Source organism: Mugil cephalus, chromosome 3, assembly GCF_022458985.1.
Source record: "Mugil cephalus isolate CIBA_MC_2020 chromosome 3, CIBA_Mcephalus_1.1, whole genome shotgun sequence".
NCBI classification, from domain to species: Eukaryota; Metazoa; Chordata; class Actinopteri; order Mugiliformes; family Mugilidae; genus Mugil; species Mugil cephalus.
In genome coordinates this window covers 13,614,909-13,631,968 of record NC_061772.1, presented here as the reverse complement: position 1 = coordinate 13,631,968, position 17,060 = coordinate 13,614,909, and the positions used below count along the sequence as shown (strand labels likewise).

Genomic DNA, 17,060 nt, shown 5'->3' with positions numbered 1-17,060 from the left:
TAAAAAACAAACCCAGCTAGAGCACTAAAGATTTGCCTCTGTTCTTCTTGTAGTTGCTGTCAAACCATCTCCTGACCTCTGACCCTGAATCACCTCACCAACCCAAAGGCACTTTTAAGAGCCACATCTCTAGGACCACGCCGTGCCACTTTTGTGGCCTGTTTCACATGTTTCATGTGTTTGTGTAATGCGCTCAGAGCATTGATAATCATTCTGATTATGTGTGTTGGTTTAAATGAAAATAAAGTGAACTAAATGCATTCCTTTTGTCTTTACTGTCCAGGCTCTCATTTCATTGTGACTCATATTTGTTTATAATAATCTTATTTCTATTTATAACAACACCTCATTTGCTCTGCTTTACTTAAAGCTGATAAATAACACCTGTGATATTAACACAGGACTTAGTTCATTGCACCTTTTAATTACTCATAGTAACTTATATCTGTTAATAATAGTGTCATATTCTTGTCACTTTACTTAGAGCCTACAAATAGCACTTATGATATTGCATAGCTGTTTATAAATGTGTGCTGTAGGGAGATGTATACATTATTATAACTTTATTATATATACTTATAGCTACAGATATAAAGGACTATAGGCGAAGTCAAAACTCATTATACATCACTATAAACATTTAGCAAAGCAAAGTAGTTATGATGCATCATAAAATGAACAAGTGACTAGGCAGATATTGACATATTTATAATGCACTATTCAGATTAAAATTATAATCATTCACAACTCGTAAATATGTATAGATGGTAATAATGACCATTATATTGCTTTATAGACACCTTATAAAATATTATGAGTGCATTCATATGGCATTATAATACAACCTTCATAGAAAGTGTTACCGAATTTAATTTATCTACATTTGATAGGTGCGACGTCCTCTTTTAAGTCACTTGACTCACAGTTTCTTCTTCTTCTTTAAACATAAAAAAATGAACATAAAAGAAAAGATGGGGACATCATAGGAAGACGGCAACCTATATAGGGATGACGACCTGGCAAAGATGTTACTTTGACACGTAGCACTTATACAATCACTGTTGTAGACCATGTAGACACTTTCACGGCAACACTGATGGCTGTGGCCTCAGCAGGATGATGCACCCTGCACCACAGAGAAAAAAAAAAATGTTCAGGAATGTCTGAGTAATATGATAGAGAGGTCAGTCGGCTTAAACATCTTGGGTTGGGTTGATAGTCTCAAGTCCAGTACATCAAGGCCTCACCTCATCATTTATAACGTTATGCTGGATCAGTGTAGTTACATCTCACTTAAATAAAAAAAAAAATTAAAAAAAATTGTCACAGCACAGTGAAATAGAGAAGAGACTGCTAGAGAAAGACAGATGGTGAAGGATAGATAGCGGAACATAGATTGTTCAAACTGTTTTTAATCAATCCCTGTATCATCGGGCATCAGTGTACAATAGCCACATCAACACCAGGTAGTGTTGCCAACATACTCTTCTCCCCAAACCAACCGGTTCACCACTTCTTGCACTCTTAATGGCTCAGTTTCCATCGGTTCAAAAGCATAAGCTATAGGATTTATACCTCTTTCCATTTCATCCTTGTTCGTTTCCAACAACGTTCAGATGGATCCAACCAACTCTGTGACATATTTAATTACGTCACTTCATAATGCTGACTCACTAGCGGGCAAGCTATGTAGAAATTATGTAACCTTTTAATAGTTGACTTTAGCAAAGGTGTTATTTCGGATATAATTCGCAGTACAAGGACCAATATATAAACATTTAATTTCCCCTTTAAATATCCGTTCCAACAGTAATTAACTTGTGTATGTCCTTCCTTAGACATCTGTTCGTATTTATCATATTTTTATCGCTTTAATTAGGGAACCCCTCATGTAACTGAAGACATAGACACTAATGCAGTTGTACTAACATAAGCAATGAGTCAAGTGAAAGTCCAGTTGTTCTTCTTTTTCAGTGATCTTTGCTCCTACTGAGCTGAAGGTCAGAGCCAGAGTGAACACACTCAATGTGACGTGGCATCCCCCACCCAATCACACACTGGTCTCTGGTTACAAGCTGTCCTGTCAAGAGGTGGAGGCTGACGAACCCGTCTACAGAGAGAGAACAACACAGACTCACACCATAAGGCTCCGTAAGAAGACGCGGTATCATCTCCTCACTGGGCTGGGTAAGCTGTTGACAAAGCCTTCTCTCCTCACGCATATTTGTGGTTTTCTAACCTTCCATTATTTTACGTGTTGATTTAAATATTAAATCAAATGGTGGTCACTTATTCTATTGCATGAGGCTGTTAAGTAGGAAGTGCTGCTTAGTCGATGTCCTCTACAGACACCGTTGTATTACTATTTAGAAAAGGAATGAACAGGAATAGATACACAACTCTCAGGAAGGTTTGCAGGACATGAGTGGGGCATCCAGAAGCCCCTGGGTGCCTACAGGAGGGAGAATCAATCAGCTCTGTCTGTGCCTCTGTCCCTGTGTGTTTGTGTTTGTCAGTCCCTGACCGGCAGTACGAGGTGAGGGTCTGGGCATTCAACAAGCAAATAGATGGAGCAGCTGCAGTGTGGAAGGGAAGGACAGAGAAGGCCCATGACAGACGTAAGACTTCTCTTTGTATGTCCACGTGCATAAGAGAAAGAATGAAACGAATGAAAGATACTGAATGTTTAAATCTTGATCTCTGTTACTTTTATGGGCTAAAAAATAATGACAAACAATGTTTATATCTGCCAAGATTAATTGGAAGTCCTGTGTACTTGTGTGTTAAAGCATCAGGACCGCACACGCACCCCTTTCCATTGCCCCCAAGCAGCATCCAAGCCACGGCCAACACTTCCACGTCCATCTGGCTGCGCTGGGAGAAGCCGCGGTTCAGCAACGTACGCATCATCAACTACACGGTGCGCTGCAGCCCAGCAGGAACCACCAATGCATCCCTGGTCTCTTATTACACCAGGTCAGAACACTGGGTTACATATTGCAATGTGAATCGTGTCTGTGTTATACTATGCGAGAGATAACAACTTGTATTGCAAAATCAAACGTCCCTGGTATACGTGTAAAATTCTACATCCTCCATATCTCCTTTCAAAGACAGACATTTCCTCCATTTAAAAGTTTTCTTTTGTAATTCTACAAGGCACAGTGTTACTTCTGCAGACAGAAAACACATAATGCCACAGCCAATGACACGCTAAAAAAAACCAAAAAGTCCAGAAAACACAAAATAAAAACAGCACAAAAAGACAGAAATGACCAAAAAACATGTTGACTGGTTCAAGACACAGAAAAACAAGAACAAGTCAGGCAAAAAACAACCAATAACACAAAAGAATAACCCAAAAAAGGTTTACACCATGGAGCTACTGGCGACATGCAGCCACTCTTTCAGGCACATTTTTCAAAAAAAGAAACAAAAAAAAAACAGTCACATGAAGTGAGTAAACAAAACTTGACTCACTTACCAGTTAATTCGGTACGTCAGTGATATGTACTCCAATATAATAAATATGATATATATATAATAATATTTTAGCATCATGAAGGTTGTGGTATTCAGCATTTCTTTAAAATAACTGAGAGAGCTATTGAGTGAAATACATTTTTATTTTGGAGGCTGTGGTTTCTTAGTGCTATTGAATTTTACATTTTCCTATTATTAACGCCATTGTATTGTGTGGGCTAGGATAAAATAAAAAAACACTTTAGTTTTTAAGTCAATCCAGTTTAACCCTTTACAGGGTGTAGAACAATATTTGATACTTTTCACACACATTTTAAATTGCCTGTCAGTGTGGTCGAGGAGCATGTGGAAGATCAAGGCAACGTTCTCACGTCAAACCAGGGTCAAATGTGGTCTGCAAGGTCCAGCTCTGCATGAAGAAGCTACTGGACACTGAATTTCCCTCGTGATGAATAAAGTATCTCATCTAATCCTATCTAATATCTGGAACAACTGCCCATTTGTGCATGAGTAACAGAAACTCTATGTAGACAAACTGTCCAAAACGTGTTGCCAGAGTTATTCTGCTGCAGATGGGTTAATGCCATTAAAATTCTAATAATCAGTTTAATTATGATGATGGATTAATACGCGTTAATCATAGTTTTTAACCTACTCTCTGTATTAGTTCTTTGTGCTGGTGTCTTTGGTGTGACATTTGTAGAAACAGCTTGTAGAGGACAGTCACTTCAAACCAATATGTGTTTTCACGTCAGAATCTCCAATAACACCAACAAAAGTCACAAAGACAATTTGAAAAGTCGCTGGATTTAGTGAGAAAGTGGTCAAGTTGGCTGCTCTACTGCTTGTCACTACCGAATCAACTTTCCATTTGTGCTTCAGATGAGTTAATTGTGTTAAAATCATATATGTTTTATTAATTTTGAAAGCCCTATTATTTATTATTTATGCTATTACAGTTGACCTGCTATTGCATTAATGACAAGTGCCTGAATCAGCACTTCTTTTATAATGGCCTAAAAGCATGTTTACATTTGTTAACCACTTAAGGGCACAGAACCATGTAGGGTAACTTTATTCACCTTGATTTTCTACATAAAAATGAAAATTTTAAAACACCCTAGGGTAGTATTTCAATGAGTGCCCTATAAAGGGTTAACAGCAGCACAAACTACATCCTACCCACAAAATGATCATACAGTTAAATCACCACCTGATAACAACATAAGATCAGTATTGTAACAGTCTCAGCTGGGCATTTAGTGTAGACAGTCATATTAGAATGCATTTGTTATCACTAGTGTATATTTAAGTATTAAACTGCACCACTCGTCTTTTTAAATGAACACACTCAAGGCTCCTTTATCTTTTTATGTTGCAGTTCTATGCAGGAGATACTGCTCGGGGCACTGAAGCCTTTCACCCGCTATGAGCTAGCAGTGCAGTCCAATGGAGTGGACGGGGTGGGACCCTTCAGTGGCACTGTGGAGGAGTCCACTCTGTCTGACCGTAAGTCTCCACAAACCCTGAAGATTTCACCGCTGCTTTTACTGTCAGTATAAAGTCGATTATCAGTAATCAACAGTTTGTCTATGGTAGTCATAGAAACCCTTTCGGCGAAAGAGAATTTGATGCCGTGTGGACTTTTTTAAAAAAAAAAAAAACTGACTAGATGTTGATGAATAAAAACACTGTCACAGACAAAGTCTTTTAACCTAAACAGCTCAGGAAGAACTGCATCATGCCAAAAAAATGGAAAAGCATTAGTATCCAAGCAGTTAGCAGATGTAGACGTGTGTAAATGAGATTCTTGCAGCAAATGATGATAGTATCTCTATAGGAATTCCCTTTTTGAACGTTTTTAAAGGCAGAAAATAAATAAATAAATAAATAGCTAAAACTTCTTTACTCAGTCATCCAGCTCAAAATACATTTCAGAGTCTTTACAGTTGATTCTTAGATTAAACGTTGCTCTTAAAATGCTTCTAATTGTTGATTTCACATTTTCCTTGAAGTGCACATAGCAGGGTAAAGGTTCCGTTTCTTCTGCTTTGTTTGATTTGTGCGTTCAAGTGATTGTGCACTCAGAGCGGTGTGTTGGCCGGCGGACGTGAGAATTAGTGCTTGGCAACAATTGCTGGTAACTGGCTGTTATAAAACACCCAGTGGCTCTAATGTTGGCCAGCAAGCCTCTTTTCACTCAGGTGACGGTGGTGAGTGGTGAGTGGATGACTTCTAATGACATTATTACCACCAGTCACCCCGTCATGCTCTCTGCTACAGTGTGACAACACCTGAGCCCTTTCCCGTTCCCCCATCGCCCTGCCTCTCCATCCTCCCCTGTACCCAGGTGGTGGGGACATGAGGACGCAGATGGTTGTCACACAACACGTCAAATCCCCCACGTAGACAATATACATTCCCCAGCTGTGATGCTTCATCACCGGCCGATAATTACTGACCTGGCCCTCCTCTCCCCTTCAGGGCCCTCCACACCTCCGGAGGAGCTGCAGCTGAGTGCTCTGGACTCCTCCTCCGTTTTGGTGAGCTGGCGCCCTCCGCTGGAGCCTAATGGTATCATCACCAGCTACAGGATTCTGTACAGCGGCAACCTCAGTGAGCCCGAGCACTTGTGGAAAAACCTCTCTCAGGATGGTGGGTGTTTCCCGACATGACACAAGGATTCTCAATTACATTCGTTTCTATGTCTTAAATGCAATTATGATTTATACATGTACTGTAAGTGAAACTGTGGAACTGACTATCGATCTCTCTCAGGAAGCATTACGAGTGTGGAGATCCAGGGTTTGTCCAGTGGCACTCGTTACTTTTTTAAGATGGGAGCATCTACTGAGGTGGGGCCAGGCCCTTATTCACCTATAAAGGATGTTCACACTCCCCTTCAGAAATATGGTATGTGTTATGTCGACCATATAAGCGACAGTAATAAGGAGGAATAAAAGTGTTCATCAGATAGTTCACTAAAGTGGTCTATAAAAATTGCAGGATTTAGCAGGCAGAGGCTAAAGCATCAAAATCACAATAACTAGCTTGTTTGAAAAAGTAGAACTACTAGTTTGGCATCATGGAAAAATATAAGTGTCAAAACAATTTGAATATGAATTTGGACAATTTGAAAGGTTGTAAACATCACTCTCCTCATTAGCATAATGGACGATATTGCAGCCTACCACCCAGAAGTCGATTTATTTTTATTTTTTTTGAGGGGGTGGGTTAGAGAAGCAGATTTGGGTTGGTTGGCATCACCTCTACTACTACAGCTGAAGTGCCGTGGAGCATCACTGCCCTCTGCTTTGAGTGTGTATGCTCATTACTATGTATCTGTACGGATGAATGGTTACACATAGGGTACACATGTCACAGGGTTTTACCTGTAATTAAGCTTTTATACACAAGTGATTTTTAAAAACATTAAATCCCCCATGTGCTATTAAGCATTTGAGCATTTGAGTTTCTCTGCCGCATGTACCTTAGAGGAACCCAGTAGTTCATACACATCCAGTAATATTCCAATGCAAGATACAGCAGAAAGCACTACCCTTAATATCATAAATAGAGTAACAGGTTTATTTTGCTCACATGCGCTGTAAAAATGTTGCCAGAAAGCAGTGGAAATGGGACTGAGATGGCTTGTGGGTGGGTGAGAGCTCTTGCCATCTGTTTCCTCTCCTCTCCTAATCCCGACCGCCAGAGCTGCCCAGCATAAATGAATATCAATGAAGGTCTTCTTTCCCTTGTTAAATGTTGCCTCATATCTCTTGGCTTCGCTAACCTTGCCTTAGATGAGGAAATCAATACATTCTAGCAGCCTCTTTACATCAGACGTGTACCAAACTAGATTTCATTGGATTTTTAAAATGGACTTATAGGTGTAAGCCAGAATAGCTGCTAATAGATATATTATGAAATTGAATGTGGTATTTGTAACACCATATCTCTGCCATGAGTCGATAGTTGCCTGTTTATAACCATTATTTTTTCCCCTCTTTCTCTTGTTACATGTTTTGTGGTGTGTTAACAGAGTTGGACATCCATGCTGTGACAGGCATCATTGTTGGTGTGTGTCTGGGGCTCATATGCATCCTCCTCTGCATGTGTTTCAGCTTTCGTAACAGCAAATCCAGGTATGGAGCAGAACATCTCATTTATTAGGAGTCCAAACACTTAAAGTGGCTGAAACCTTATTGCTTTTGTTCAGATTTGTTTCATTCTCAATCTTGTTTTTGTGCTTGTTTATATTCTTATTCTTATCCTGTGTCTAAAAGTAAAGCTGGGGAGTACATTATAGATGGTGCAAGGCTCTAATTTTTATTGCAGGTCTAAAGGCTATACATCTGACCCACCCACCCCTGTGGTGGTGAGAATAATTACATGAAAACTGATGATACCTGCATATGATGCATTGCAACAGTCTTCTGTCCTTCTCCAAGAAAAAGCCCCGGTTAAGTAGAGTTTGCCCTCAGCATTGATCGGTTTAGCTTTTATATTGTAATCCTTTCTCTGGACCAAGGATGCACCTGAGGTTATATGTATTCCTCCTGACCATCACAGCTGGTTAATTTATCAAAAAAGAAGTTACCTTTATAATTCGTCTACCTACCATTCCTCACCCACTCTGGGTAACAGCTGTTTCTGGCTGACAGTAAATGCATCCCCAACATCAAATGTTGCCACAAGCACCAGATTTCACTATTGTATGACATACAAATCTACATTTCTCTAATTAGCATAATATGTACTGTGTATATTGTTTGCCATGGGCTTGAATGTATAAGATGTTAACTTACTCTTCCCCTCCCATCACTGTTGCAAACAGGGAGATTTCAGGCGGTCTGGACCCCAAAGCTGCGACACCTCAGTACAGGAGAGGAGGCTGCCCTGGTCCCTCCAGTGTTCCAGAGTGTAGCAATTGCCATGAGCTGGAGACACTGATGCCCCCAGGCAGCCAAGAGTCTGCTCAGTTGCCAGCGGAAGCCCCAGAGGAACAGAGTTTGATGGCAAGTGCTAATCCAGGGGAAGGGGAGGATGCCCCTGCAGCTGAACCCAAGGTCAAAACCTGCATGGGGTGAAAGCTAATTTCCAGATGGGTCTTGGACATTCTCTCCGTTTGTTTTTTTTGTTTGTTTGTTTTTGTTTTTTGTTTGTTTTTATTATTATTTATGTTTTGATAGAGGGATAATAGTTCTAATGCTGATGCTTTTACTGTGTTGCTCATCTTGCAGGCTGCTTGGAACGGATCTGTGAGCCATAACTGGGCCAACAGAATCACTAGATACAGAGACACCATATCAGAAGACTCCCCAACACTCATTAATGGAGCTCTCAACATGCTAATTACTGATAACGGCACGGTAAATAAATGGATGAATGACCTACACCGTGTGCGATAATTATCAACTGGTCTCTGACAAGCAGCTTTGACTCTAGCATCACTGACTAACATGGCATTTCTTAATGACTGTTTACGAAATCCCATCCTCCGCCGCTACTAACACCTAAAGTTAGAGTAAATCATTAACAAACTCTCATCTGCCATTATTAGATTTCACCAGCAATAACTCGCGAAGAATTGTCTCTGTTCTGTCTTTATTGTCTCCAGCTGACTGACTTATTACAACAACACTATGAATACGTTCTTAACTAGACACTTACACACCGATCAGCCACAACATTAAATACACTGATAGGAAAAGTAGAAAACATTGACCATGAGGTGACGATACAGTGTTCTGCTGGGATACTTTTGAACCTGACATTCACATGGATGCTGTACCATTCACCTAGACTAGACCAATGCACCTTTTTCCCAGAAATGTAACTGCACGTTGCAGCTCCTAAACAAATGTCCTCCTCCACGTCTCTCTGTAGCTGGACAGACGTAGAAAATTCACCCTCCCTCTGCCCCCTAGAGACCATCTATTCAGATGTTTATTTACTTCAAAAGTAACTATAACATTTATTAACTCCAAAATGAGAGTACACAGAGAAGGCCAGCACAGCTGATTAGCTGCCGACACATCAGCGCACAAGTACTGTGTAATTGCTTAGTTCTGTTGCAGAAGTACAAACCGATCTTTACTCCAGCATCAGTGAGCTAGTTAGTTAGACATGCTTAGAGTTCAGGCTTTTGTATCCATTCCTTACGCTTTCACAAGCATAATTCTTATACTTACAATTACGCAGGTACAGTGGCTGAACTAAAAGATAAATCTCAAGAAACACTGACGTTGTTTTGCTTGCAGGGTTTAGACGATCGTCTCTCCACATCCCTGTGCAGTAACCAGGTCGAGGCAGAAGTCATCGTTCACTCCGAGCTGTCAGACCCTGAGAGGGAGAAAGAGGAGGAGGGCAGTGAGACGGAGAAAGATTGTAACACCATCAAAGGACCCTCGTTATCAGAGGGAAGATATTCCCCCTTGAGTCAGCCAAGTCTGCCAGGAGAGGAGGAACCTCCAGGGAAACTGGCCCAAAGTCTTCCCTCTATAAAGTTGGTGGCTAATCACAACGGGGAGACCGGCGACACAGGTCCACAGCAGGACGTGGGGCTCACCAATGGCTTCCACTCTCCTAAGACTGTGAGGTCTGTGCTGAGGTCAGAGCATCTGGAAAACAGGGACTCCAGACACTGTCCTTCAGCTGCAGGGAAGGCCATCTCTGCTGGACTGTCCCCTGCCCCCTTTGTCAGCTCCGGCCTTGTCCACGCTACCTCAGCAGCACACAGTTATCTGTGCCCATAGGCTCTGCATGTAGGGCATCAGCCACACATAGAGACATCAGACTGATTTTCCTTTATGTACCCAGGAAGAATCCGTACGGATCATTTTTATGCACCTCATTATTTGATTTATTTCTCTTCCTTGAAAAAGTTTTATAGATACTTTTAATCCATGGTTTCATACATGTGTGTGTGTATATACAGTATATTTTTAGTGGTAGAGTACTGTATATGGGTATGTAATCTCTATCACTGCAACCATTCTTCCCTCTGGGTATCTTTCTTGTCCACAGGAAAGAAAGGAAATATTTAACTCAACCAAGCAGATGGAAGTTGATTGGAGGAGGCTATTCCCATTGTGTCTCTCTCTCACACACACACACACACACACACACACACACACACACACACACATGGCTCTGTTCCACTCAGGAATGAGAAAAAGACAGGAATGTACCCTGAGTGAGTGAATGCTTGGACAGGCTATCATCACTGATGGGGCGATTGGAAATGGCAGTTCTCCAAGGGCTTTGTTGTGTGGATGCTACTTTACCGTGGCGCTGAGGAATACGCCTTGAAGAGTATCTGCACACTCTGAAATTGCTTAACACCTGTCTCTCCCTCTCTCTCTCTCTCTCCAGCCTCCTGCTGTCTCAGGGTCCACAAACAAACTGAAACACATGCAGAAAGCTAATATCATAACTAGTTACTCTGTATCTCACACACACCTTCAAACAGCCATGCATAAACACACATTTACACACATTTCCTGCCTGGAGTGTGAGGGTCTCAGGTGCCTAATTATTCTAGGTGCGTTTATAACCTCTGTATATTTCTATAGATGATTATACTCAAATACAGAAAATGTCAACATGAAGGTAACAAAAAGACTCAAGATGTACAAAGATAGATCTGAAACTTTGTAAACGGGGAATCTCGGTGAAGATGTCGATATCTCGTCTTGGAATCCAAGTAGTTACATGTTGACGTTAGTATTGGTTTCAATATGTCGGTGGGAGAACTAGAGGAGATGTTACAAAAATCCATCTGTACACCATTCTCCTTTTTCTGCTCCCAGTTAGGGATGCACCAAAGTCCATATGGTTGTCAAGAAACTGTGCCATTAGTTGGAGATTGGTTTTGGGATATTTATATATATTACTTATAATACTCTTTACTCTGCCACTGGAGCCATGAAAGACATCAACAAAATGTGGCTTCAATTTTTATTTTTATTTTTTTTCCCATTTGTCTGATGTAAAGAAAATAAACACATATTCCAGTTTCTTATTACTATGACCCCAAACTGTTGAACATAGTTCATAACCATCTGATCCGTTTGCTTTCAAAAATTAATGAATTCATGTTTTCTGTGAGTCAGTATTGGTTCAAGCAGTGTAAAAAGTGCGACTGGTGCATCCCTACTTCTTATCAACGGCCCTACCTCATTTCTTTTCAGGACTGTTTCCAGTTTGGCTTTGTGAGTAACTAGCAACTAGCAACTTTATAAGATCTTTTTCTTAACTTGTCTGATGTGATTTTACAGCCTTTAGTGTTTGCAGTATGTTCACTGACTCTATGTCCATGCGTCATGTCAAACTGGAAATTACGTCTCTTGAGTGCATTGAAGCTCCCGCTCACATCCCTGATCGACTCTCGGTATAAAAATGACATTCTCTACTCTACCCAAGTTTTGAAGTTCCTGTGAAGATTCCACTGAAATTTGGCAAGAGAAGTAGTAACTCATCCACTTGTGCCACTTAGAGGCAATGAGTGTTACTAAGCAAATTTTAGTTGGATGTTTCTAATTGGTACTCTCTCTTTACACACTGCATACTATATACGAAGACCATAATAAGACCTGCAGTGATTTGGTTTCCTACCTTTACAGTGTTGACCTTTGTATTAGCTTAGTGTAGATTTGTGACTGACTTGATACGAGTAAGCTAGCAGTTAGCATTCCAGCTACGGCCAGTTAGCCCTGTGAGCAGCCGCTTCCACTCTTCGGTCGAACTTCATGGTCAAGAACGCAAGAGATTTTGGTAAAGCCCGCACCTTAACACTCATTACCTACAAGTGGCGCGAGTGTTTACTTTTGTGATAGCTTGCGGAATGGTTCCATTAGGTGCTTCACATCAATAGGTCAGTTTAAAGACTGATTTGGCTTCCATCTACTGCAAGTCATTTTACTTGTGGTGGAAAAAAAGGGCGAACATTCCTTGACGATACGAATGGAGATGACATTTTATTCTACATCTGTGTGATTCTGAGACAAGTTTGCAGAAATTGGGATAAGTTAATAACTGCAATGACATTTACTTAAATAATTAAGTAGGGCACTCAGTCCAGCCCTCTTCTTCACAATGTGTCATCTTCTCTCAGAGTGTTCCCTGAGACTCAACTCAAACACATCAGCAGCGGACGTGTAAATGTATGAAATATGCTCAACGTGTTTCGTAGCTATAATTGTGTCTACTATCCTTTCTGAAGAAAATGCATGATTGGTACCTCAAAGAGACTTATTTTTTTAACCTTTCCATGTATGTACTTAACATCTAAACCTGACTGACATGTTTTTTACTGCAGTAGCAGTCATTTACGGACAGAAATGAATGTGTTCTTTGCAAACCTGGGTCAAGCAGAAAATGAAAGTCCCTTAGGGGATGAATGCGTGGGGTTTGCCAAATGGGGAAATTTCTGATTTTCTCAACCGTCAATGAGATAAATATTTACCTTAATATACTAATTATATATGTCTGGCGATGTGCTCTGTTGCAAACCATATTTAAAACGTACATAAAGAGACTCATTGATTTAAAATGGTAAGCATTTGTGACCACGCTCCAGTCGGTGACTTCAGAGCTGGTTTTCATCACTGTTATGTCATCGATCTGTGACAAATTGAAATGTATAGAGCCACAGTTCTCTGCCTTCTGGTTTCACGATCATTTGCCCTTTATATAAGCTAAAGCAAATCACCAAAACTTAGTGGGTATAGTTTTGACCCAGGTTCTTTACTGATGCTGTTTTGTTCATCGCCCCCATAAGTGTGTACGTCCAGAGTCTAAGAAAGGAGCATTCTCAAAAACATTCCAGTATCTTTAACATACCTCTCACAGTTCAGGTCAGCCATGATTTGCCATGATGTTTAAAAAAAAGAGAAGTGCTAAAACCCCAGATTGGGTTCCTCCTGCTCTGATGAGCTTCATCCACACCTGAGTTCAGTTCCTCCGACCACATCAGCGCTTCCTACCGCTGGAAGGTCAGCGACTCATGACAGTGAAACAAGGTTTTAAGTAAGTTGTCTTTTCAAGATCTTCTGAGAATAGAGTTCATGAAGTTGCCTCACCGTGCCCCACATGGCCGCCAGCTGATGCTAACGTTTTTCTGCCTGTTAGTAGCGTAAGTACATTTTCTACAGTACTGCCACAATTGGCTCTCATGGACATTCAACACATTAGAAAAGTGCTTATTTTTGGACTGTTTCCAGTAAAAGAAAGATATTATCATATCTGTGATCGAGTTAGATTTCATGATGTGTGTACATGTCAAATTCTGATGTATATGTCAAAATCTGATGTATAATCTTAGCTGGGCAAAGTTTCATTCATTTATTTCCATAAACACTTCATTCAAATCAGGTTGTTTTTAGTCTTGATGCAGTAGTTGATGATTACAGTGTGCAACGATCCTGCCTCCAGCATAAAGGATGTACGCTCACCTTATAGGAGCTCTGTTAACACATTTAACCACTATTGCTGTGTATTATTTTTCCCCTTTTTGTTAACCTCTTTGTTGGCTAGAACAATCATATTTTTCAGAGGAAAACGACTCGTGCTCTCATTTTGTAGAGATGACAGTTACTTTGATGACTGGGTTTATTTCATTCTCTTTTTGTAAGGGTTTTATTAAAACAGTATACCTCATGTTGGTAACTTGTTGATTTGATTGTGTTCCTTGATACTGCACACTTTGTAACAGCAGAGCATGCAAACGTTGGCATCTTGTTGGTTTTTGTGCACCGAGTTTTTCATAGATGATGGGACTGATGTTTTGTTGTACCTCAGTGTGAGTTTTTGCTCATCGCAGTGGCTTGGATGTTCTGGTCGAGCACTGAAGTAGTAAACAAATGAGGGGAGGAGGGGTTAAAGAGGGCAGTGTAAACTGACTTTGTTATTCGGCTGTTGTGGTTGTCATTTAAAGCGAAAGTCACATAAGATGAAATGTCTACCACTACGGCATTACCGCCCAAGAGTCAATTTTTTGATTATTTTAGGGCGAAGGGCTAAAGGCACCGCCTCCCCAGGCAGGTCATACCTCTCGGTGCAGACAGATGTTTTTTTGGAAAACAATGGTCTCTTCTGTACTCAGGTGCCCCATCTTTGCATAAAGTTGTAGAGGATCACGCCAGCATATCCAGTATACCATACATGTCATTTGTTGTCAAACAAAGCCTCATTTTGTCCTTTTTTTTTAGAAAGCGAATCAAGAAAACAAACTTATGCACGGATAATATCTTATTTGGCACTCGGTGTGTTTTCTTTCTCTCTGGCTTCTCTCTGTACATTCTGGTGCTTCGTGGTGAGCTGCTCTGTTCAGTGATGTCACATTATCCACTTTTGGGTATGTCTTCTCTAGTTACACGTGCACCAGCTCAGTTCTGCTCTCCAGAATGTGTAAGCACAGACTCAGCCTCTGTGGTCGTGTGCCACCAGCGATGCTCCACAGCTACTCAGACACCTCTGTAATCGTTGCGTGCCGAGCAAGACCTCATTCATCACAGACACTGCTGTAGGAGCAAATATTAGGAGCGCTCAATAGATTAGCACTTCTTCTTGGGCCATGGGCGACGTTGGACTGTCATCCTTACATTTCTAGAAGTGCAATTTTCTTAGTCTGTAGAACAACAGGTGGATTACTCAGTGTTAGTCGTGGCGACCATTGCCACGATTTATTAGAAATGTTGTTTGTTCAGAGGAACTGGTCACGGGATAGGTAGTACTTGTGGTCTGTAGAAATATCTCCACTGTGTTACCATATGTGAAAATGTCAAAAACTCACAGCAACTGTGAAAACTTCTTTTCTGTAAATAAACATCAAAGAAAGGTAAAAGCAAAGCTCAGTGTGATCCTTTGCGCCTCCAGCTGTGCGTGTGTCCGCCCCAATGTGAATTTTTTTTTCCATCTCTTTTGATTTATCAGTCCGTTTCACTCCCTGTGAATTCTGTGGCTGGCATTTACCTCCCGAAAATGACTTAGAGATATCAGGGAGCTCATCTGCTTGGGTTATTTCTCGTCATATTCCATATTGTCATATCATTTTTGACCTTCAGGGAATGATATATTGTGCGGTGCTGGTTTGCATTCAAATACATTGGAAATGATCTCATTGGGATCGGATGGAAAAAAAGTGCCCTTCAGGTGATCTGCTGAATAATGAAAATACCACAATATTTGCATAAGCAATTCTACAAGGAACAAAATTTATAAATTATGCAGCATACAGTGAATTCAGTGAAGTCAGTTAAATTAGGCAGAATGGCCTCACCTACATGTCACCTTTGTGTTAGCTGTGTTATAACACTCCTGGAGTGACATGTGTGAGTGCAATAATACTTATCAGTACACACCGTATGCTTATTCCAGTTTAGACCATATCAACTTCATGACATTGTACGTTGGTGATGTTTTCAGAAAAGGCGCGGCCAATGGTGGAAGCCTGAAAGCCAACCAGTGCTGTCAGATACAGCAGATGGTTTCCAGCCCAAAAGTTCGAAAGCTGCCAAAACCATTGGATTGATATTTTGTTTTGCTTATTTTGTTTCTTTAATCACCCAGACTGCTTATACTAGTGCAGCCAATCATAAAAACCCATGCAGTCAAAGCACAGATAACATACAATAGCAAACTGCAGCAGCCAACCATCACATCTAGTTACTACAGAGCTATTTAACTGATGCCATGTACTCCGCCCATAGGCCTATGAGGCGCTTCTCTCCTCTTAGGAAGTGTTTATGCTCAGGCAAAGATCTGCCAGCCCAATCAAACAGTTTACATACAGGAGGAAATGCAGTTTGGCATCAAACCAAATGAGCAAACAGCAAAAGGTACAAAATTCAGGCTGACGATTTTATTAAGTAAGTTAGTGTTAGTGAACAGTATTAGTATTTACATGAAAGTGTATACTTTTATACTAATTATAAACTACTTATAAGACTACTATTGATATATAGATCGGTATGTGCAGTATAGCATATTAGAATAACCACACATACACATAAATAGATGTTATGAAGACAGGTATGTGTATATGTAGGAGTATCATGTACTCAATATTGCTCTATTTTAGTAACGTTAGGTAGCTACTGCTTATTATTTATGCACTGGCTTGCTACCTATTTGTTAGCCACGACGATACCTAGATTGTTTGGCAGCAGTGTCCTTGTGAGTTACAGGTGATGTTACCATTGGAATGACAAGCACTTTCCCATTTCATAACCACAAGCTTTCGAGTTTCATCTGCAGCATGACCACCTAAAATGGCAACTACAAAGCTACAACTAGCAGCTGACTAACTAGGCTTTTAAAATGAAACCTTCAAATATGTAAGTCCACAGTTTATTATTTTTTATAACTGGTTAATAAGTGAATTTTAAAAGTGCTGGTAGGTTGTTTTGAGCAGAGTGGGCTAGATGCATGACATGGTTCCCAGTGTTTACACTCAGCTATCAAACTGACTGAAACATCAGAATTTAAGCAGATATGAAACTGATTTCTATCTTCGCATCTAATTATCTTCTGTATTTCCAAGATGAAAATGCTCAAAATATCTGGAAAGCTAT

The 17,060-nt window shown here is 40.4% G+C and overlaps 1 protein-coding gene across 2 annotated transcripts in view; it reads left to right on the top strand.

Moving 5' to 3' along the window:
- igdcc4 (immunoglobulin superfamily, DCC subclass, member 4) overlaps positions 1-14,154 on the top strand; it is a 48,108-nt gene extending 33,954 nt beyond the window's left edge. The window contains exons 11-20 of one of the 2 annotated variants that reach the window (XM_047581294.1): positions 1,975-2,187; positions 2,517-2,618; positions 2,790-2,976; positions 4,865-4,992; positions 5,968-6,138; positions 6,262-6,396; positions 7,526-7,628; positions 8,321-8,552; positions 8,727-8,855; positions 9,747-14,154. In XM_047581294.1, the coding sequence (XP_047437250.1) occupies positions 1,975-2,187; positions 2,517-2,618; positions 2,790-2,976; positions 4,865-4,992; positions 5,968-6,138; positions 6,262-6,396; positions 7,526-7,628; positions 8,321-8,552; positions 8,727-8,855; positions 9,747-10,241 (1,895 nt within the window). In that variant the 3' untranslated portion in view covers positions 10,242-14,154. The remainder of the gene's footprint in view (positions 1-1,974; positions 2,188-2,516; positions 2,619-2,789; positions 2,977-4,864; positions 4,993-5,967; positions 6,139-6,261; positions 6,397-7,525; positions 7,629-8,320; positions 8,553-8,726; positions 8,856-9,746) is intronic. The other variant, XM_047581295.1, reaches the window with a different exon arrangement.
- The last annotated feature ends 2,906 nt before the right edge of the window (positions 14,155-17,060 follow it).